The 22,949-nt window shown below is 42.9% G+C and overlaps 1 protein-coding gene across 1 annotated transcript in view; it reads left to right on the forward strand.

Moving 5' to 3' along the window:
- The window catches only part of aff2 (AF4/FMR2 family, member 2), a 102,253-nt gene that overhangs the window by 74,878 nt on the left and 4,426 nt on the right, over positions 1-22,949 (forward strand). Inside the window, exons 11-22 of the mRNA XM_025063367.1 lie at positions 2,100-2,137; positions 9,236-9,353; positions 9,992-10,097; positions 10,187-10,337; positions 10,537-10,752; positions 11,804-12,011; positions 14,532-15,611; positions 15,701-15,816; positions 18,119-18,350; positions 18,857-18,990; positions 20,067-20,130; positions 21,793-21,929. Of these exons, the coding sequence (XP_024919135.1) occupies positions 2,100-2,137; positions 9,236-9,353; positions 9,992-10,097; positions 10,187-10,337; positions 10,537-10,752; positions 11,804-12,011; positions 14,532-15,611; positions 15,701-15,816; positions 18,119-18,350; positions 18,857-18,990; positions 20,067-20,130; positions 21,793-21,929 (2,600 nt within the window). The remainder of the gene's footprint in view (positions 1-2,099; positions 2,138-9,235; positions 9,354-9,991; positions 10,098-10,186; positions 10,338-10,536; positions 10,753-11,803; positions 12,012-14,531; positions 15,612-15,700; positions 15,817-18,118; positions 18,351-18,856; positions 18,991-20,066; positions 20,131-21,792; positions 21,930-22,949) is intronic.

Raw genomic sequence — 22,949 nt, forward strand, 5'->3', positions numbered from 1 at the left:
TAAGTGGATGGAGGGTGGGATTGTTGGCTCCACAGTGTGGGTCACTCCACCTGGTGTCGAGAAATGGAATAAACGTTTGAATCTGATTGAATTAACGCGATTAACACGTTTGTTTTGACTGTAAAAAACCTGGTGTTCTTTAACAGAGCTGTAGTCGACGACACACAGGTACATCAACAAACACACACACACACACTGCCTTCCTCTCTCTGTCTCTGTCTCACTCTCTTACACAGAGTCACACACACAGACAGTGTCATTAGTATTCTGTGGCACGCTGCACTGAGGGCAGCAGAAGAGTATGATGAATATGTTTTTGGCACCGAGCAAAGAGACGGAGGAGGTAAGGGAATTGAAAGGAGGAGCAGAGGAAGGAAAGATGGAGGTGAGGAGGGTGAGGAGGGGGAGGAAACAAAAGATACAGTAAGAGCGAGGGAGAGAGGAGCAGTTCCTAATGACTTTAGAAACTGACAGAAAAACAGCAACCCAATTACCTCTGCAGCTCCCTCCCTCTCCCCTTCCCTCCCTCCCTCCCTCTCTCTCTCTCTCTGCTCCTGCCTGCTGCGTCCTCATCTCTGCCGTGTGATGACAGATCACCTTGGTCCGACCAAAGTCAAGCCCTAAAAGCTCTTGTCTTTATATAAAAGTAGAGGAAGAACAATGTCCAGAACTCTGACCACTCTGGAGTCGGTGGTCAGGACTCCAGCTCTCACTCAGAGCCCTGTGAATAAGACACAGACACAGACACAGACACAGACAGAGACAGAGTTTGGGTTTTTTTTCTCCCTCATATTCTATGTTAAACAGTGCTGTCAACATTAATCAGATTTGATTTTTTTAATGGAGTTTTACTTCATATTGTCCACTGTCCGTCCACCTGATATGAAGTCAATTAACATTATTGTTATTTACATACCCACCTTAAAAAGCCATGTCAGTTCCCAGGATGCTTTGCAAATTTTTCTAGATATTTTTCCATATTAATAATTCATTTGGATTGGTCACAGTTTAAAAAAAACAACATACAGAAATATTGATTAATCGTGATTAATCACAAATGATCACAATGAATCCACGGCTGTTCTGATTATTAAAACCACATTTTCTGATCGTTTGACATTTGAAGCTCTTAAAAATAATGTACTCTGTTTCAGTAGACTTCCAACTTCCAACAAACTCACCATCTGCAGGGACGGAGTCCTGGGTGTTAGACTTTGATTGGATTAGATTGAAGCCCATTAACCTTTGACCTTTCAATGAGAGACTATTGAATGGAGGAGAACAGGACGTCAGGGCTTTTAGTTTGAACATGATTCAGGACTAAGTCAGTGTGTGGAGTTTAACATTTACACTGCATTTATTTTACACCGTTTCATTTACTGCTCATAGAATTATTTTCTTTTCATATTCTATGAATTGCTCAGTTTAATATATTTGGAGAAGTTATTGATACTTATGGAAAAAAGCCGGGAAAAAAATGTCAGGTTTTGTGGGGGTTTTTTGCCTCTGGACTCGGCGGAGTTCGTGTCCAGTTTTTACGGCACCACTTCAATGTCCGACGCCACACGGTTGGCTCTGACTTTGATTTTACTGCAAAGTACAACAAGGGGAAATAAAAAAAAACAATCTGCTGATTCTACTAATAGAAGCTGAAACAGAGATAAGTTGTGACAGAGGTGAGAGCAAACTGGACGCTCAGCAAAATGTCAGCAGGAGTTTGTGGACCGCTGATGGGAATCGATCAGCGAGAGGTCAAAAGGTCGCGTAATAGTGAGAGACTGGGCCTGAAGGCACCTGAGAAAAAAAAAAACAACTCTTTGTCTTATTGGACATGAGATCCAAGAAAAAAATATCATGAAATTTAGTCTGCTGAAAAAAAAAAAACAACTCTTTGTCTTAAAAAAAAAATATCATGAAATTTAGTCTGCTCAAGGAAAAAAAATATCATGAAATTTAGTCTGCTGTAAATGTAGAAGAGGGATTTGATTTTATTTAAGTCTTTGTTCTAATTTTGTTCCTCTACTGTATAAAATAATATTTCTTTATTTACGTTTGTGATTGTAGTAGTAATCACTGTTTCTCTGTTGGTTTGTTGACAGGTGTCAGACAAGAGTAAAACCAGAGGCCCTGCCCTCAGGTAAGTGGATTAACTCACATCTGTTTGGACTGTTGAGAGGTTTTTGGGGGTTTCTGTTCAAGTGAGGGCTCTGTAGCAGGAGCCTGGTCTGGTCCACTGCACCTGGGTTCATGGTTTGAAGCAGCGTCACCTCGTTAGCGTTTGTTTCTCCTCCAGTTCAGACCCAACAGTGATGGTGTGGTGAACACACACGCTGCAGTGAAGTTGTTCACATTCAGATCTGTCGCCGTGCTCTTTAATTAGACTTGCTTCCAGGGCCGTAACGACGCGGCGCATTACTTTTAAAAATAACATATCGGTTACATTTAAGCCACCTCCGAAATAGTTCCAGGAACGCTGACTCAAACCATCGGCTCTGAACAGTTTTCTCTGCCAGTGGAGCTGTGTGTGTTTTTTAATCTCCTTCTGCCTGTAGATTTAATTAGACCGAGCATAAAGAAGTGATTTGTTCACAGTAATGAGTGACAGTGGCACGGGGAGAGCAACATTAGCAACATTAGCCTCATTATGGGGAGGAGCTACATTAGCCACTTTAGCTACAGGTTAGAGACGCCTGGACTATTAGGTATAAGAAATAATATATTCAAACAGCTGTCCCCACAGCGCCACCTAATGGATAAAAAAATGTCTTTTATCAGCCTGGCTGTCCCATGGAGACGGACCTGCTTTCAGCAGTGGCTCGGCCCTGTCCCTGGTCCACGACCCAGATGTTTTCTTTTAAAAAAACTGTCCGTGTTTTTTCCAGTTTAATTTATTGTAGAGTTAAATTTTTGGGGTTTTTGTTTATACAGTGTGTCCATCATTACTGCACAGCTGCAGAGCAGAGAGGCTGCTGCTGCTGCTGCTGCTTAGTAGTTATATCTAGTAGAGTGCAGGCGGTTTTCTTTTTCCTTTGTTTTCCCGTCAGTGTGTGAAATATCCACCACCTGAGAGTTAAAGCCAGTGTTTCTTCTTTGGTTCTTTTTTTATATATTTTCAGAGCTCTGTGACTCTGTAATTAATGAGGGTAATTAAAGTGTTTGGCTGATGGTTTCAAAAAGGTGTGTCTTAACTAGTTCACTATCACTGGATGATCCGGCTCCTCAGAAGACGTCTGATACTTTAACGACGTGACCCGACCTAACGATGAGGTTGTTGAAGTGTTTCCTGTGGTTTTGTCGTGTGGACAGAGATAAATCCCACAGACGGAGATCCCGTCAAATTCACAGTTGTCCATAATAACTCCCCGCTCTCCGCCGTCGCTCCACAGATGATACATCTCATTTTCATAATATTTAACGCATCCACATTTATCTTCCACCACTGTGCAGTCGCCCCGTTATTGTTTCCTGGTTGAGTGTTAACATCTTGAGGGAACGTGTCACCTAATTAATCATTAGAAGAAACGTTGCATTTGTTAGGACGCGGCGCAGCGCTGAGGATTCATGTAAACAGCTGATTTTGGCTCCCAGATCCAGTTCTCAGACATTTGTCTTGTGCTTGGAAAGTGTTCAGGCTGCTGCAGAAGAATATAAGAATCTTTTATAAATGAGACTCGTTGTGTTCACAGACTGAGGACATTAGCATGCCAGTCTGGAGTACGACTGTGTGTGTGTGTGTGTTGGGGAGGGTGAGGAGCAGGAGTGAGGGAGGGAGGGAGTGAGTCGTGTGTCTGTGTGTGCCTCAGGCCATGTGTTACTCTGCTACCGCTAATGAGCCCATTCACTGTGCAGCCCAATCTACCAAACACCACACACACACACTCTCACACACACACACTCACTCACACACTCTGAGATGCTGTTTTTAGTGATGCTGTGAGCGATCCACTGGCTAAATCCCCCATGGAAAGTAACACTCATACACATTCACACATTCCCTCTCTCACCCACACTCTGAGTTTTCTCTCTTTTTTTTTTCTATTTCTTTTTTTTTTTTTTTTTTTTTCTGACAACCCCCCCCCACCACCAAAATATCACCGCCCACTGTATCCGTCCCACTGCAGTGGATTATTCCTGTGTTACAGCTCTGTCATTTTATACAACTAGAATCCATCTGCTTTTCTATATTATCTTTAATTCATCACATTTTTCTGTTTTCTGTTTTTTTATTTTTAACGTTTCAACCCTGTTCTTCAAACAGCCTGCAGTCATACAGTATGGATCCATGCTAATTAGGTTAAAAAATTCATTGTTTTTTTTATAGTGATAGTAGATTTGCTCAGTGTGGTCAGGACCAGAACACAGAAAGATGATTTTTTAATGTTTTTATTTATTTATTCTTATGTTTTACATTTGCAGTTTATTTAATTATTTGGCCGTGAAATTTCAAGGTATTTTTGACATTTAGTAAAAGTGAAAAAGTTTTTATTTTATTCTAATTAATCTAATTTTTTATTGGAGGAAATTTCACAGTAATCAAGACAACAGAGCAACATGATAATGACTTCCTCACTCAGAAAATGATTGAATAAATCAAAAGAGAATAAATAAAATAATATCATAATATATTATTTTAACAGAAGACTCTTCAGAGAATGGATTTTTGGCTGTTTGGCAGCCATTTTGTCAAAGGTTAAGGCGTCAGATTAAATTAACCTAAAATTTGGAGAGATAAGATTTTAAGCTCATTTTTATTTCAGAAATTTTAATTTTTTTTTTTACTTCAATCCAATTAAACTGTCAGATGACAGCGTCCCTTGAACTTTTACAGTTTAACTCCTCATCGTTCTCCCAGCAGGTGGAGGCGATGTCTGGAGGAGTAGGTTTAAGTTTGGGGTAAAAGTGATTAAGTTCTGATCTGGCAGCACCACAAGAACAACAGGTAGAACCCAACAGAACACGGGAGGGGGGGGGGTGGGGGGGGGATCTGTGAATCTGAAACAGAGCCTGTTTCACTAACATCAACAGTGTGGCAGCCTGGAATCACAGACAGGTTGAACAGTGAAGGTGCAGCCGTCGAGTGAATGAAACGTGACGTGAATCCAGATGTGAAACGTTCCTTCAAACCTCGTCACGCCGGCTGCTGCCACGGAGCGTTACAGTGGGAACGCAGGAATGGAAACCAGTTATAGCCTTCCCCAGAGTGACGCCCCAGGCTGACGCACAACACACACAAACACAACACACACACTTAGGCACACTCATGTACACTTTCACACACTCTGCCGAATAACAGGGATCCTGAATGTAATTTTTCAGGACTCAGAATGAAAAAAAAAATGTTTGTTTGAATATACAAAAAGTTCTGTGATTCAAAAAAAAAATTTTTTATAAAAATAGCATAGCTGCTTTTGTCATATCTTCCATTTAAGTCCGAACAGAAAAGCAATAAAATCAAATACACAATACATTATCTTTATATATACTGTATAAATATAAATATATGCATATATTTACAGTATATATATGTTTGTATTATTATAAATAATATGCATGTATTGTCACACTTTTATATGCACATGCATATATAATATATATTTATCAAATACTGTATATATTAAATATAAACATATATGCAGTAAATATATATATAATAAACTCTGACCCTCGTACACTAGAATGCATGTATATCACATATATATGCATATTCCTATGCATATATATGTATATGTATATATGTATATATATGTATATATGTATATATATGTATATATATATGCATAGGCATATGCATATATGTAAATATACATGCATACTAGTGTACGAGTGTCAGAGTTTATTATATATATATTTACTGCACATATATATGTATATATTCCATGGTTTACAAATCATATGTTTTCACCAACCCAGAGTGAAACAAATGAGCACTTGTGCAGATTGGCCTGCAGACACACGTGCACACACCGCAGTTGCGGTTACACACTAACGTGAGTGACAGAGAGACATAGACGCACACAGAGAGAGAGAGAGAGAGGGAGATTATACAGCCAGCTGTGCGGCAGCGAGCTCTGCCAAGTGGAGGACACGAGCAGTGAGCTGAAGGCGAATGATAAGATGACAGATGAACTGAGCCCAGATGGCAGCCACTCTGCTCTTCACAGCCCTGGAATACTGTTACAACGCCGCGCCTCTCCACCGGGGTCTTTAGCTATTTTAAGAATCTATATTTACCTGTTCCTGGGCGTCATGGTGCTGCGTCACACCGTGTCTCTGCCTCTGTCTCAGCCGGCTGCTGATTATCTGGCTCAAAAGCACTTCTTCCAGCGTCTTTAGCCGTGAAGCGGTTCAAGTTTCCAGTGAAAAAACCAATGGAAATCTCCAAAGGTCTTGTGTCTCCTGGAAGTTCACTTCCTGTTGTTCACTTCCTGTTGACAGATTGCATCGTCACAGATGCAGCGCTGATGTACCCTAGCTGTTGGAAAGGGAACATAATAAAGTCACTAGTTAACTGTATTTGTCATGGACTGAGTACAGGAACGCACTGTACTCTAGAGAGGGCTAATCAAGATGGACCAATCAAGATGCAGCAGCTCAGCATAATAATAAGTCTAAACATTTTTTTTTTTAAATCAGTAATTCTTTCCTAATAATTATCGATTACTAGACATTTCAGGCGACCCTGTTTGTATTCCAGGCGACCCCACGTGGGGGCGTGACCCCAAGGTTGAAAAACACTGATTGAAGTCGTCTGTGGACTACAGTGCTCCAAAAGCAGGAGACACAACATGGCCCTGCTGGTCATGGGATTTGAACCAGCAATCTTTCAACCTGAAGCCAGATCCTGTAACCATGTGGTTTACTTCAAATTATCGATTACTAGACATTTCAGGCGACCCTGTTTGTATTCCAGGCGACCCCACATGGGGTCGTGACCCTTAGCTTGAAAAACACTATATTAGACTTTTCACTCTAAAAAGACCACAGGCGTGAATGTGAGTGTGAACGGTCAGCAGTCTCTTTATGTGATGGACCGGGTGACGCGTCCTCACCCTGTGACCCGGTGTTAGGAGATAAATGAAGCTCCAAACTGACCTAAAACTGTAGAGCTGTGCCACCAAACCTGTCAACTTGTGAGATTTTTTTTTTTTTTCTGTAGAATCACAGTTTTTATCCTCCCAGAAGACGTTCCACACTAAAATAACTCCTCACCTTGCCTCCTGGAGGTGACATCATTAATCTCCCACTAATTGTTTTAGACAGAAATGTTTTCAAGGACATGAAATTTCTGCATAAGCTGCCCAGGGTTAATAGGCGCCGTGGGAATTTGGAGCATGAGTAAAACAAACATGGACGGAGTTTCCTGTGATGACTGATCTCTTTGTTGGTTTTCTACACCTGCGTCTGGGGATGAAGAAACGTAAAGAGGGAAGAGATGAGTGTGACTGTTTGAATGTGGAACTTTAATCAAACTTGATTGGTACATGGTGTTTAAATAAGACGCTGACATTTACAAGCAGCTTGTAAAATGTGTCCGCTAACGTCAGTGTTACGTCCTCCGTGGCCTAAATGACTCACATATCTGGGGATTATTTCAGCCTTTGATCAAATGACTCAGTATGAGTATTTTCTTCTGTTCTGTTTGTTTTTGAAAGTGCACACAATAAGCAGTAATGTGCGTCCTAACAATGGCACACTCCGTGTGAGATGTTGGCTCACACCGTTCCTCGGTTAGTTGTCGTTTTCACAGGAGAACGGAATGTTGTGGTGGTGTGAGAGTCTGGTCCGACTCCGTGTTTGGACTGGAATCAAAAAGAGTCATCAGTCATTTCTGCCACTCAGACTGATCTGCTGCTGCTGCTGCTGCTGCTGCTGCTGCTGCTGCTGACTAACCTAAACCTCGTGCTCTTTGTACTCACCCATCAAACGATGGTTTGAAGGCAAACGAGGGGCATTAAAGCTGATGCAGCTGCAGATTACCTCTGTTAGCAGCATCTGTCGGCCATCTTTACCAAAGTCCTCAGACAGTTTGGTCCAACAGCAGCAGGACACCGTCCTCCCTGGACGTCACCCATCAGACCAGCAGCTCTGATGGTTTCTCTCCAGAGGTCAGAGGTCAGACACTGGGTGAACAGTCGGCCAGAGGAGCGCCGCAGGTTGTCGGAGGAACAGATTGTTGGGCAGCAGGGGGCGCCGACAGGGTCTTCTGGGTGGAGGCAGGACAGACTTGTAAATCTGACTGAACCTTGGCTTGACTTCCAGCTGGAACAGACAGGGCGGATGTCAGCGGTGGTGCCGGGCAGCACAGGGTTGGCCGACACTGGCTGGGCCGAGGCTCCGCGGTGGAGGGCGGCGAGAGGGTTTGTTGTCGAGGTGCCGATGAGACAGGAGGCCCAGGATGTGTGGTTCCGACTGCCAGGAACATTAATTATAAAAAACAAAAACTCATTGTGATTGAAAGCTGCAGGGTAACCATGGTAACGTGTTTAATAGAAGAAAAAAAAACTGAACAGAAAGTTATTGACGTTGTTTCCATTTTATTAAAAGCCCACAAAATGTAATGTGTAAAATCCCCAATTTGTTTTTCGCATAAAATGCGATTTTTAACACGGCGCTAACGCTGAGATGCTAATGGGACAGAGTGGTGTGAACATTTTAATTGAAACTGAGAGAAAGAGACAAAACAGAGAGGAAAGAAAATGAGTGATGACAGAAGTGGGAAAACCGGGCACGAACTGCAGTTATACAGTATTTGTCACAGTGTGTGCATGTGTGCGTATGACTTTGTGTATCTGCGTGTGTGTGTGTGTGTGTGTGTGTGCATGCACAAGCTCATGTAATTTCAGTTCAAGGCAGCCATCACAGCAGACACCAATCTGTGTGAGCAGTCAAGCATTAAATCCATCAACTGTTCCTGAGGCAACACACACACACACACACACACACACACACACAGATACACAAACTCAGTTTCTCTGTGCTCATGGTATTCCTAAGTTGAAAGGGACGAGCGCGCGTGTTGCTTCTAGGAGGCAATTTAAAGTTGTACAGAGAGGATGGATGACCAGCAGCACAGAGCAGTCAGATACCAGGGGAGAAAACCATCCAACAAACTGCTGCAAACTGCTGCAAACTGCTGCGGTTAATTATATTCCGTTGGTTACTTTATTGAATTAGTAAAAAAAAAAAATTCTAATTCCAGTCTCTCTTTGTCATTTTCTTCTTCTTCCTCCAAAAGTGCTGCGTCTGGAAGCAGTAGCGAATCAGAGAGCAGCTCCGAGTCGGACACGGACGAATCAGAGAGCAGTTCCAGCGACAGCGAGTACAACCGGGCGTCCCGCACAAACACACCTGAGGTGGGGCGATGTGTGTGTGTGTGTGTGTCGTTGTTTGTGATAACAGTCGTGTGAATGTCCTGCTAATAAAACTAATAACTAATAACAACACGTTCAAATTCAAAACCAACCTTTAGAATAAATCTGTTTCTTCTTTGCCAAACCAGGGCAATCATTTCAGGTTCAAAACCAGTGAATTTACCCAGAGGGATTCAAACCTCTGACCACGGAGCAGCTTTTTAAATGCTCTACGTTTCAGAATCGTGTTTGTATTTTCTTTAGTGACTGATTCTTGAAACGTCAACGATTATTATTTTGCATAAATGTTGAAACGCAGCCAAAGGCCTGACCTGCCCATCAGAGGCAACAGGCTGTAAATGCCACCACTGTAAATGCCCCACTCTGCCCCACTCTGCCCCACTCTGCCCCACTCTGCCCCAGTACCCCAACAGTTAGCTGCCTTTTTCCCCCCCAATTATTCATTTAGTTGTAATAACATGCACATGTTTTTTTCCTCAGAGTTATGTGTACTCCAGCTGCCCTTTTTTATTCCCTGTACTGCGAGTACACCCAGTACTCTGACCTCTGGTACTCTGTAATTGTGTTGTTATTCCCTTCATTTACTTCTGCTTCACTCTGTAATCTTTCTGCCCGTCCAGCCCGAGCCTCAGTCCACAAACAAGTGGCAGCTGGACAGCTGGTTGAACAAGGTCCAGGCCCAGACCAAACCTCTGGTTTCCACTCAGCCAGAACCCCATGGCGCAGGTCGGTACTGCAGATGTAGACGGTTTGTCTCGCAGTAACTGTGCCGTCGTTACAGTGTGTAATTCTGGTGATGTGTTGAACCGCCGTAGGCTCCGTCAACCCGGCTCCAGAGACTTTTTCTCCAGGGAATGAAGCAGCTGGAGTGGCTACGGCTGCCAAGTCCAAGCCCTGTGTGCCGGGCAGCGCCCCAGCTGCAGCTGTGTCGACGGTGGAACACAAGGACACGCGGGGAGCCTTCTGGTACTTATTTAAACTTTTGCCAAAGTAACCACCGTACAGATATCTGAATGAATGAGTTAGTGACACATAAAAAGGTGCAGGAACACAAGGTTGGCAGCGTCGGACAAAAAAATGTCACTCCATGTAAAAGGCGTGAAAGAAAAATCATTATTTGCCCCCCCCACCCCTCCTCCTACCCCCTGTCCCACCCCCTCTGCAGCTTGGGTAGAGAGAAGGCCAAGGCCAAGATCAGCCAGAAGGCCCCCGGGGAGGGACAGAGGTCCAAGATAAGGCTGTCGCCGGCTCTGCTGTCAGGACCGGAGGTCGCAGCTCCGAGGAGGAACACCACGGGGAAAAAACAGCCCAGACGGACAGAGAGGTCAAACAGTGTGGAGGAAAATCAGAGCCAGACGTGTAATAGAAGCGTCCAGCACAGGTAAAAGAAGAGACGGTCATATATTTAATAGAGCTGTCAAATAAGGTGAAAGTTTAATCGGCCACGATTAATCAAGAAAAATCAGCATTCCTTAATATAACAAAAAATACTGAGTCGTTTCAGTTTTATCTGATTGCATTATATTAATTCATGCTACTGGTCAAATACAACAGAAAGAAAGGTCAGTGATGTCACACTACCGTACACTGTATCTCTGTATTAGCGACATCACACCACCGTACACTGTATCTCTGTATTAGCGATGGCTCAGTCTGATACTCTGGATCAGTATTGGTCAAATAATGGTCAAAATTTCAGGATCAGATATTTAAACAAATACTACTAGTACTACTCTAAATATCTGAAATGCATAGATTTAATTAACAAAAATTGTAAAAAGAAAATTATAACTAAATATAGAAAGTGTCAGGAAGTAGTATTGGTTTTTGTATTGCAAAATATAGTGCAGTTGAAACTTATTCATCTTCTTCTTCTAATATAAAATACCAAACCTGTATGTCGCTTTTTACGTATTTTAAAATACATAAAAAAATACGTATTTTACATTTATTTTAAAAGGTGAACAGAGACGAATACTTGCTACTACAGTACAGTACAGTACAGTACAGATCAGATCAGTATCTTCTGGCAGTTGGCCAGCGATCATATCAGCTGTGATGACTCTTCACTCCGACACGAAGGATCAGCAAAGCAGCTGCACAGCTTGACATCAGGCTAATAAGAAAAATCATCTTTTTTTTTTTGACATCAGGCTAATAAGAAAATCATCTTTTTTTTCTTCTTTTTCTTCTCTTCCTCAGCGATTACTCTTGTCACTCCCTCGTTTGGTTTTTAAGATTCTTTTTTTTTTTTTCAAATATAAACAAGTTGAGCAGAATTCACGCTGCTTTCAATTATTCCATGCTGACTTTATTTATTTAGATTTTTTTCTTTCAGTCAAACACTCACTCCAGCAGCCGTAATATTTATTTGGCTAAAAACTGCACACCTCCGTAGTGATAGTTTTTAATGTTGTGTGTTTTCCCTCCAGCAGCCCTGCTGTGAGGGACAAGGATCTGCTGCCTTCCCCTTCCCTGGAGCACCAGAACCCCCCGAGACCCAGAACCAAACCCCCCAGTGGGAAACCAGCTCCGAGGAAAGAGCCTCGCAGCACTGCCAACTCCAGCACCAACACGGTCGCCCCACCAGCAGCACTTCAGCAAACCACCGTACCAGTACCAGCTGTCAGTATAAACCAGGTGAGTGACCATGGGGTGGCAGGTGATGAGGAAGTTCCTCACAAACCTGTGGAGATATTTAGTCTGACTGGAAATGTTGTTCAAGGCTGACAGTGACATGTCACACGGTCACGGAGGAGATGTTGTCACATGATCGATGACTGGTTTTATCCAGACTGAGAGAAAAGACAGAATGAAAAAAACAGATTCTCCTTCATTTCTTTAACTTATGGCTTAACGCCGGGTGGTTTTATGAAGATTAGGAGAGGGAAAAAAATGAGGAAAAAAAAGTCATAAAAACAATAGGAAAGTCACTTATATACTGAAATGACTTTTTGTGAGTATGTCTTGTGGAGAAAAGTACACGGAGGTGAAGAACTCACGTGGAGAACTGTGCCAATAAAAACGGCTGCACGGGACGAAAGTGGCGTGTTTAGTATTCAAATGCATTCAAAACTTTTGTCGCTCCCCGTGTCACTGAAGAGAAACCGTTATCAAGCTGTTTGATGTCGTCTCTAAATCACTCCGCTATTTCCTTCAACACGTCAGGGTTTTATGGAGAGACAAGAGACGGATGGTTGACTCTGAAGTCTGCCGTCTCCGTCTCTCCCGGAGTAAGAATGAGGTTTGATCACGAGAGAAGCTCACTTTTAAAATCTCGTCTCATTTCAATGTTTCAAATTTATTAAGAAAGTCTTGTCCCCTCGTTCCGACGAATGGCGTAAAAACTCGACAACAAGTTCGCCACAAAACCACAGGTTGTTTTTTTAAAAAAAAACAAATTTTAATCGATAGGGATGTCCGATAATATGAGTCAGCCGATATTATCATAATTATGTAATATCTGTAATAATGAAAATCTGATAACGCAATGCATAGGTTTAGACAAATGATGTGTGCCCTGAAAATAGTTTGGGGGGAAAACGTCTGTATATGAAAGTGAAAGCCACTAGGTGGCAGCATTGTAGCTTATTTTATTTTATTGTATTATCAATATTGGTTGATATCGATGTTAAGTGTTTGGACAATATCGGATATCAACAAAAAGTTAATATCGGACGTCCCTAATAATCAGGTAAATTAAAAAATAAATTCAAAACGATCTGATTCCATGTAGTTACTTGAGCTTGATTTTTTTCTTATATAAAGACTTTAATACAGAGGAGTGTATTAAACCTGTTGAAGCTCAGCTACAGTTGGTTTTATTAACATAATTTGGATAAATTAAATGAAATTGTAACATTTTCAGAGATTCTACCTCAGTTAGTGAGGAAGCTGGGCTTCTTTGATGATGATTGGACGAACTCTGGTTCCAGAGGTGGAACCTCCTAAATCTTTTTTGTTTTTTCTTTAATTCCTAAGAGTATTTTCTTTCTTTGTACTTGACATTTGGAGGAAGATTTGGACAAAAATACAGCCCGTTGTTAGTTTGGTAATTAGGCTGTTTTTTACATTTTAACTGATGATGAATTCATTTTTCAAGCTTCACCCACCGCTGATATCATTCAAACTTGGGCGATTTTTTATTTTTCCCAGAGCAGAACCCACTGCTGATATCATTCAAACTTGGGCGATTTTTCAACATTAGGACATTTTAAATACAATTCCTGCTCCAGTACTTCTGATAAATTAAATTTAGCAACGACCTGATGTGAGGACAAAAGAGAAAACTCTGACGGTCAGAACTCTCACCCTTCATCATTCACGGCGTTCTGTCCTGATAAAAACAAAGAATCATATCAAACCAAACATTCGATGCCAACAAAAACTGCACTTACTCGACATAACCTTTTCCAGAATGATCCGGGATCCAAGGTGGGAAGTTTACATCTGCAGCCTGTGCTGCGGGTGCCATCACAACATTTGATGCTGTGCCAACGTGTAGCTGTGCAGAGCAGCTGGCAGGACGGCTTATGTTAATGTCAACAGAGCCTTCCAGTCAACAGGCCTGAAGAAAGACTTAAGAAAATAAAACGCTACTGCCCCCCAGCAAAAATTAACGTGACACACAGACGCCGGGTTTTTTTTTTTGTTTTTCACCAAAGCACGGCGTTGCTTTTATTGAGAATGGACGTCTGCAGATGGCAACATGCGCTGGAGCGACTCCAGAAACATTAGAAAACTGTTGCCTGGTAAGTGCCAAGTGAGCAGACTTTGCTGGGAACATTAGGAGTGTTTTCACTGCTGCATCTGCTCCCATGCTTGATTTCTGCTGGTGATTTTACACACATGGCCGGGATGAGAACTCTGCATTTGAAGTGGAACACACTCCACTCTGTAGCACAATAAATATTTTGTTTATGAAATTGATTAAAATGTACAAAAAAAAGCAGCAGTAATAATAATCTAACACAGGCGTCACCAACTGTGTTTTGGCAAGAACTTTTTTTTCACATTTTTGTCTAGAATGTTTATTTTGGAATTCAGTCGTGCGCCGGATTGGACAGTTTAGTGGACTGAATCTGGCCCACGGGCCACAGGTTCATAATCCCTAGTCTAAACCTTATTCTTTTGTCTTGTTTTTTTTCTTTGTCCATACAGCAGGATAAAAGAAAACACAGAGGTCCGAACACCAGACTCACACCCAAGTCCCGGGAATTCATCGAGACGGACTCCTCGTCGTCGTCCTCCTCCGAGTGTCAGTCGGAGTCGGAGGAGGCCATTAAAATCTCCGCTCTGCCACAGACGACACGTGCGGCCATCAACACACAGACTCTGTCCGGCGCCCACATGCACATGCCTCTCCTCACATGTCTGGGCTCTGCTGGAACTCTAGGAAGTCTGGGGACGTTTGGCGGGAAAGGACTGCGGGTCAAAGATGGCGCTAATGCGCCCCCTAATGGTAGCAGCAGCACTAACAGTGAGATCAACGGTGGGACCAACGGCGGCAGTAGTGGCTGTAACTCCCGGAGCATTAGCAACATCAGCGGCTCCTTTGGCGTGTCTGTCCCCGATCCCGGAGGGTCAGGGGGACAGTGTAAGGACCTGGAGCCCATGTCTCCGCCTCCCACCTTGGTGCACGAGGTCCCGCTGTCCCCCCTGAGGGAGTATGAGGAGAGACAGAATCTGTGGGTGAAAATTGACCTCAGTTTGCTGAGCAGAGTTCCTGCCACGGGTTTGGACGAGAGGCCGAGGGCGGCCCTCACAGACGGGGAGGGGAGTGAAGGGAGAGACAGGGAGAGGCAGGGGGTGAGGACAGGTGCTGCTGAGAGAGACAGGCAGCAGAAGCCGGAGGACAGAGAGTGGCTCGGTCTCAGAGAGAGACACAGGTTCACCAAGGCTGAGAGACAGGATGAAGAAAATGAGCAACTGCTGCCAGACGGTGACAGACAGGGAGACAAAGACAGGACGGCAGAGAGAGACAGGCAGACGGAGAGAGAAGACAGAGACAGATTAGGTCCCGGGGAGAGGGACGGCAAGATGATGATGGTACGGGACAGAGACAAGGTGTGTCTGGGACCAGGTCTCCTGGAAAACCCCCCTGTCCAGGAGCAGAGTCTTCCCAGGTTGGCTGGGAGGACGGAGAGAGGGGAGACAGAGAGTAAACACAGGAGACAAGCAGCAGGGAGTGTGATGGTGTCCACGGACAAACGCACCAGCAAGAACAAGAGGAAACACAAGGTGGGATTCAAACCGACACATTTGTGTTTCTTTTTTCATTTGAACCCGCCCTTTCTTCCTGTTTCTAACCCGTCTGTCTGAATTCCCAGTCGGAGCACAGTGAGTCACCGGTCAACGGGAGTAAGAAGCTGCGACTGGACAAAGACTGTCAGCTCCTCCCACCATGCATCTCTCCAATCCACAACCACAAGAACAACGCTGCAGAGTAAGTGACGCTGCAGTTTTTTTCTTTTTTAAAATCACGTTCGTTCTGCTTCACTTGAACTTATCGGTTTGGAATCACATGTGCAGTTCACACCTGACGGTGTCGCCACTGAGTTAAATCCAGCCAGTGGACTACAATTAAATTTTAAAAAAAAATTAATTAAAAAAATATAATCTGGAATCACTGTGCAGTTCACACCTGACGGTTGCGCTACTGAGTTCAATCCAGCCCGTGGACTACAATTAAATTAAAAAAAAAATTAATTAAAAAAATATAATATATCGTATAGTTGCCCCTGTATCATGATACGTATCGTATCGTCAGATTCTTGCCCGTACACACCCCTGATGAATATCATTTAGTTTAAAAACTAAACAGAATCATTCATCACTCGGTCATTGCAGCCTCCTCAACTTCAGGCTCCGCCTCCAGCTTCATCTTTCACTTCCGTCACAAACCGAGACGTTTGTCTCTGGTCCAGCGTAGTCTCTTTAAGAGGCTTCAATAAGATGATGAAGTTATTAAGAGGCTCTCAGTCCGTCTGCGACACACGGATGACACTGTGTGAATTGAAGAGTCCAGTGTGAAAGATTTCAAATAGACTTTTCAGCCTGTTGTCAAGAATGAACCAGAGCGTCTCAGCCCTAGAGAAACTGCCGGAATGAGCTGGTGTTAAAGCTGTGGCGCCGTGTACCAGTCGTCTGTTTGTCACCTGGGAGTCTTTTTATGGAGGCTCTGAACGAGGTGATAAAATCACTCTCAGACTCCTCTCCTCCAGTTCTCACCTTTGGATTATATCTGTCACCTGGTAAAAAAAAAAAAAAACTGTTTATAATTAGGGCTGACAGAGATGAGCTGTTTGAGTCGTGACTGTCACGAAAACACCTGGAAACATGAGCAGTAACTTAAAAATTCAGTACTTCTCAAATAGGTGCCGGGGGGGGGGGCGTAAAATGAAGCGTTTATGAAGTTCTCATCCTCCGCAACAGTATTAATTATCATTACCGATACAGGTAATTTTTCACATTTAGAAAATGTTTGATTTTTTTTTTTTTAAGAAAAATAGACTTTGATAATGTTTATTTAGTTTCATGTAGTAAAAGATTTGCTTAGTCGTCACGGCTTCTCTTTTGCTAGCAAAACATGCTAATGTTCTATATCCTCCGCGACACAGTTTTAGGCCAAGATTTCAGGAGAATGAGCCAAATGTGTATAAATAACATCTTAGCATGTATCAGAGTGAATTCCTGATTTCCAGCTCTGAACGGCACCAAAATGTTAAACAAGGTAAAAACCAGTGTGGCACGGCTCAGGTATGGACGCCAAAAATCTTTAAATAATTCCCAGTGTCGTTCCTGTCCCAGCAAATTTATTACAGAGAAATATTTGGCAGATATACCCTGGTCATTTTTTTTTTTTGCAGCAGTGCCATAAATTCTTGAACTCATTATCCAGTTAGAAGACCAAGGACGGTTCTCGTACAGTTTTTACACACACACATGCACGCACGCACACACCGGCATCCACTGAGGAGCTACACACGCTGTTGCACAAAATTAGCATAGTCATGCACACAAACAGAGCAGTACACATCAATTATGCTGCTCACAAAGGCACGCACACACACTCACTCACACACACGGATGCACACACAAACTAATTAGTCTTTGTCTCCCTGGTTTTGTATATTATCACTAATGTCGGGGCCCCGGGTGTTGTTCTGCACGCTCAGCAACTTTTCTCCCTGCATCAAACCCCCAGAGTTTCGCGGCAGAGGCAAAAAAAATATGAAAATATTAAATGTTGTGGTGCAAACACAATGAGTCACAGGAGCCACGATAAGGAAGCCGACGCTCCGGCAGGGACGGCGGTTCTACGAGGAAAATATCATTTAGCAACTGCTATAATGGAATAATAATGGAATAATAACAGTGAGGCGCTGATGTCCCTGTGTGGAGAGGCACGAACTACCGACGGAATGTTTATGCACATTGTTTTTGCCCATATTCAAGTGGGAGCTCGGAATCAGTTTAAAGCTCTTTATATTTGGTTCAAGGAATTTTTATTTAAAAAAACAAAACAAAAACAAAGCTAATCGAATCACTAATCGATTTACGATGCATCGTTATGTCTTCATTACATCACTAATAACTGTCCCTGCTGCTATTGGTGTTCATTAGCCTGTTAGCTTGCAAACCTGGATTGTTGAATCCACATCTTCAGCTTGTGCTGAACATCAGATTAAAATGAGAAAATAATTGGGTAAAAAGTGTGTGTGTTTGTGTGTGTATCCGTCTCACAGCTCTCTGAACAGGAAGCGGCGACGCAACGAGAAGCTCCTACCTCCCCTGCTGTCCCCCCTGTCTGATGAGCCGCCCCGCAAACGAACCTGTGACAACGGTACCTCTCTGAACCAGGAGGGCGGCGACACAGGGACCCTGCCCTGCTCTGCCTCATCTGCCTCGTCCTCCTCCAGCCACAGGCACAGGAGAGGTGAAGCCAAGGTGTCGTCACATGTCACAAGAAATGGCAGCGTAAGTGTCCGTCACCTAATTTCTCTAATTGGTTTCTGTTGTGAACGGGAAAAATTTACTTTTTTTTATTTTATTTTATTTATCAAGTAATTCTATTATAATCTCATATATAAACCACATTAAGGTAAAAAGAAAATACAAGAATACCCTGGTGGAGTCAACGCTTAAGATTTGCAAAAAAACCTACATTCTTCCTTCTTTTTCTGATTATTCTGAGTAGATATTGCAGTATTTCTGACAGATATTTACTCGCTCACAAAAGTACAAAGGCCAGTGGAGAAAGAACAAATTACCAGAGTATCACAGGCGTGACTGCTGAACTACATTAATGCCACTTGCGGCACGTCTCGTTCATAAAAGCCAAATTAAATCCCCAGCCCGCTGTAAGTCCACGGGTGAATTCATCACTGTGAATGAAAGCTGTAAGAAGTGACGGATGGAAGTCACACACCGTGATATTAATTAATACTTTTACAAGGAGGAATTTCACCGTCTTCTCACTGCAGGAAATGGATCATCCGTGTGAGAAGGCCTGTGGAGATGGTTTCCATGCCAACGGACAGTCAGACTCCGACGTTTGGTCAGAACCGCTGATGGATCCGGCAGAACCTCGCAGGCCCCGGCTGACGTTCTGTGACACGTATGTGAACATACTACAGTACTTCTCATACTTCACTCCTCTGTCGTACAGGAAGTGTGTAAATATTTGTATTACCAACCACCATGAAGTGCTAAAATACTTCTGCTAATGACAATATTCACAAGGCTTTAGTTTGAGATTGAAGATGGATTTTTTATATCAGTGGTTCCCAATGTGGGGGCGGGTCCCTCTCGGGGGACATGAGGTTATTGCATGCGGGTCCCAGCAGGTCAAAGTGATTTAATTTTCGATATTTTTGATGATTGCCACGGTTGGCGGGAAAGAATTACTGAACCGTAATTTTATTTACCACTGACTGAGTCACATCACCTGTTTGAAGTCAGCGAGAGGATCATCGTGGGCGTCTTTTATAAATGGAACGTGTTCTTGGAGAGCAGAACATTCCTCTCCTTCACTAATTGGCAGAACATCATGCAGCCGCCACTGCCTGGTGTTGGAGTTCGGCCGGGGTCGACGGGATTTTAGATTGGGTCACGGTGGAGGTAATTAACAGCCATCTCTGTGATTACAGTGGAGTTGTCGGTACGAGTGCTTTTCAGGCTGTTTCCACCTGTGTGAAACTCACTGGAAGATCATTTTAGGCCGGAACACAAACGAGAGTCCACAGTGATGAGGAGTCAATGTTGTACATTGTATTTTTTAATCACATTTATTCACATTATTTTTCTCCTAAAACGAAGATAAACCTCAGATATTCCGGATTAGGACGGTCCGTGTTGACAGCTCAGTAATTGGCACTCCGAGGTGGGGGCTTTTTTTTGGCGAAGTGCTGTAGGAGTAGCTGTAAATACCCCCACCACCACCACCACCACCACCACCACCAGCGTCTGCACTGTGTTCAAACCTGAGAAGATCATGCATCTCATGATTGTCTGTCCCACAGGGACTGTGTAATATTTATGGAACAACGTGTTCTGCTGTTGTACTAAGGTTATACTTAGCCCGAGGTGTGAACACCACACACTGCAGCTCCTCGGAGCCACTCATTATGTAAATCAATAATGTGTTGATGTAAACATGTGTGCCTTTCTTTGTTCCGCCTCTGCCGTTCCCAGGGTCCACAGTGCAGATTACTACATGCAGGAGGCCAAGAGGCTGAAGCACAAGGCCGACGCTTTGGTGAGTCACCGCAATTAAACATTAATCAACATTTTTAATCTGATGCTTCACAATTACCGTATTTTCCAGACTATAAATCACACTTTTTTTTTCATCCTTTGGCTGGGTTTGCGTCTTATACTCAGGTGCAACTTATATATTAAAATATGTTTCTTATTTTCACACATACAGCCACTAGAGGGCACTCTAGAAATGTGTACCAGTATCTGCTACTCCTGTACCACTGAAAATGTACATGTACATCATTATTTTTTAACTGACAGTCACTAGAGGGCACTGCTGCGACTTATCTTCCAGAGCCACTTATATTAGATTTTTTCTTCTTCATTATACATTTTTTGGCTGGTGCGACTTATACTCAAGAAAATACGGTATTCATGATGGATCATAATTAATCGTGATCCTAATAAATCACGAATAATAAACATCAGCCATGATAACTTGTTGTAAACTAATATCCTGACGAATCATGACTAATTGATTGCAATTAATTGTGATCATTGTGACTATTTGAGATTCACCAAATATGACCAAAGACGTTATGTGATGTTGAGAGTCGTAATACGAGCCGTCAGTTTTTGTAACATCTGCTGCATGAACCGCAGCGGCCAGCTTCCTGCTCACACAAGTCTTTGATTGAATATGTGGTGCACCTGCTGTAGGTTAGGATTCTGTAAGTGGCCATTTTGGCAGACGCACATCAGCTCTTTAGCCTTCGCACAGCACGAGTTGGCAGCTGCAGATGTTGCCACACCATGAATACATTCCACAGGAGTTCATATTTGAAGATGTTTAAATCAAGGCTGTCAAAGGAATTATTTACCTAGCAGTGGATTCATCTCAAATGATCAATTAGTCATGATTCATTTACAAAAATGACAAAAACGCAGAGTTGATGAAGTCCCTGACAATCCGTCTGACAACTGCGTCGGTCCTAGACTTATTTACCGCCACTGGTCGGTACGACGATGGTATTTTAAGCTCAAGGTGCTTTAGTGAAAAAAAGAAAACTTTTTTACCACAGTGTGTGTAAATAACAGCATTTGGATAAACTGTTTATTAGAGCAGTGGTTGGCTGGTGGAAATATGGCTTCGGCCCATTTGCTAAATGAATTTAAAAAAAAAAAACTCGGACTAATTTCACCAATGAATTAATCACAGTTACAGTAAAATGGTCATTTCGACAGCCCTAGTTAATAAACAAAGGAAGTTAGTAGTGTTTTCAGATGCTGCTGTTGTTGTAGCTCGTGTGTGTGTGTATGTGTGTGTGTACATAGCGCGTACCTGTGGAGTGAAACATTATTCCATCTAAAAGACTAGAGTGTGTCATTGTGTGTTATTTATTGCACAATTCATCTCCAAGGAAATGCTGCTTTCAAGGACCGATTATGTCTGCAAGATTATACAACATCACCAGAATCATCTGATCCCATCTGAACAATAAAATGAGATTTATTTACCTCATTATTTATCTTATGCTCATGCTCTCTCTCTCTGTGAGATTCGTCTGGGGATTTGCAAATTAACTGAAGATTATTCAGAGAGACGTCTGCAGATCTGCCGCCGCGCTCTTCAGATCCGTCTTGTTCTGACTCTTGTCTCCGTATTTCCTCATCACTCCACTTCTGTCCCTCTCTCCTCTGTCCTGCTCACCGTTCACAGATGGACAAATTTGGTAAAGCGGTGAACTACGCCGACGGAGCGCTCTCCTTCATAGAGTGTGGAAACGCAATGGAGCGAGATCCGCTGGAGGCCAAATCACCCTACACCATGTACTCTGAGACCGTGGAACTAATAAGGTATGGATGGACGCAGTGACATAAAGACGTGAAATGAACCGGCAGTCGTGAGTCAGTGAGGCTCTTCATTTTTCCAGATTTGAAATATCACCAGTATGTATGATTCAGGCAGCACAAAAAAAAACCCCAGATATTTACTATTGAAACTAGAGACGTCCTACGATATTAGCTGTCGGTATCAGTTGATATTGGTTGTGTTTTGGACGATTAACCATAATATCGGACATCCCTAATTTAAACGGTACTTTTTACTAAGTCAGGTCGAAGTAAATCACTACACATTATACGTTTGTACTGTATTCAAATATCACAGAGTCTTTTTTTCCAGCTCTTTTCTTCCTGTATTCAGGGAATGTTTCCAGACGATTGTACGCTGAATACTGGTGCCAGAAACTCGTACAGAAGAAGCTGCGCTGTCGGTATCAGTTGATATTGGTTGTGTTTTGGACGATTAACCATAATATCGGACATCCCTAATTTAAACGGTACTTTTTACTAAGTCAGGTCGAAGTAAATCACTACACATTATACGTTTGTACTGTATTCAAATATCACAGAGTCTTTTTTTCCAGCTCTTTTCTTCCTGTATTCAGGGAATGTTTTTTTTGCTCCTGTCGTGCAGAGCGGAGCTTCTGGGTTACTAATGGCTATAGTTTAGCCGAAAACCTTTCACTGTGTGTCGTGCAATTTGAAAAGAGGAGACAGAATTACAAATGAGTGCTCCCTCTAAAGGCAGACAGCATAACAGCAGGGAGTAAAAGAGAGACTTTTTCACTGAAGGACGACTGGTCCGGGCTCTGTTCATCTGTCCTTGAGCGAGGCACCGGCACATTCTCTCCTGCAGGTGTGCTGATCAATGACTCTGACCTCTGACCCCACTATCAGAAAGAAAAAGCAGAATTTTCTCAGTGAGATACAAAGGTGGAAATCAACTCTCATGAATCACCCGTCAGGGCAGAACTTCTTCAGGTTGATTCATCAGTTCACTGATGGAACGGCCGGGAAGAAGAAGTCAGGCTG

The sequence above is a fragment of the Cynoglossus semilaevis genome, chromosome 15 (genome assembly GCF_000523025.1).
Source record: "Cynoglossus semilaevis isolate Cse_v1.0 chromosome 15, Cse_v1.0, whole genome shotgun sequence".
Classification (NCBI taxonomy): domain Eukaryota; kingdom Metazoa; phylum Chordata; class Actinopteri; order Pleuronectiformes; family Cynoglossidae; genus Cynoglossus; species Cynoglossus semilaevis.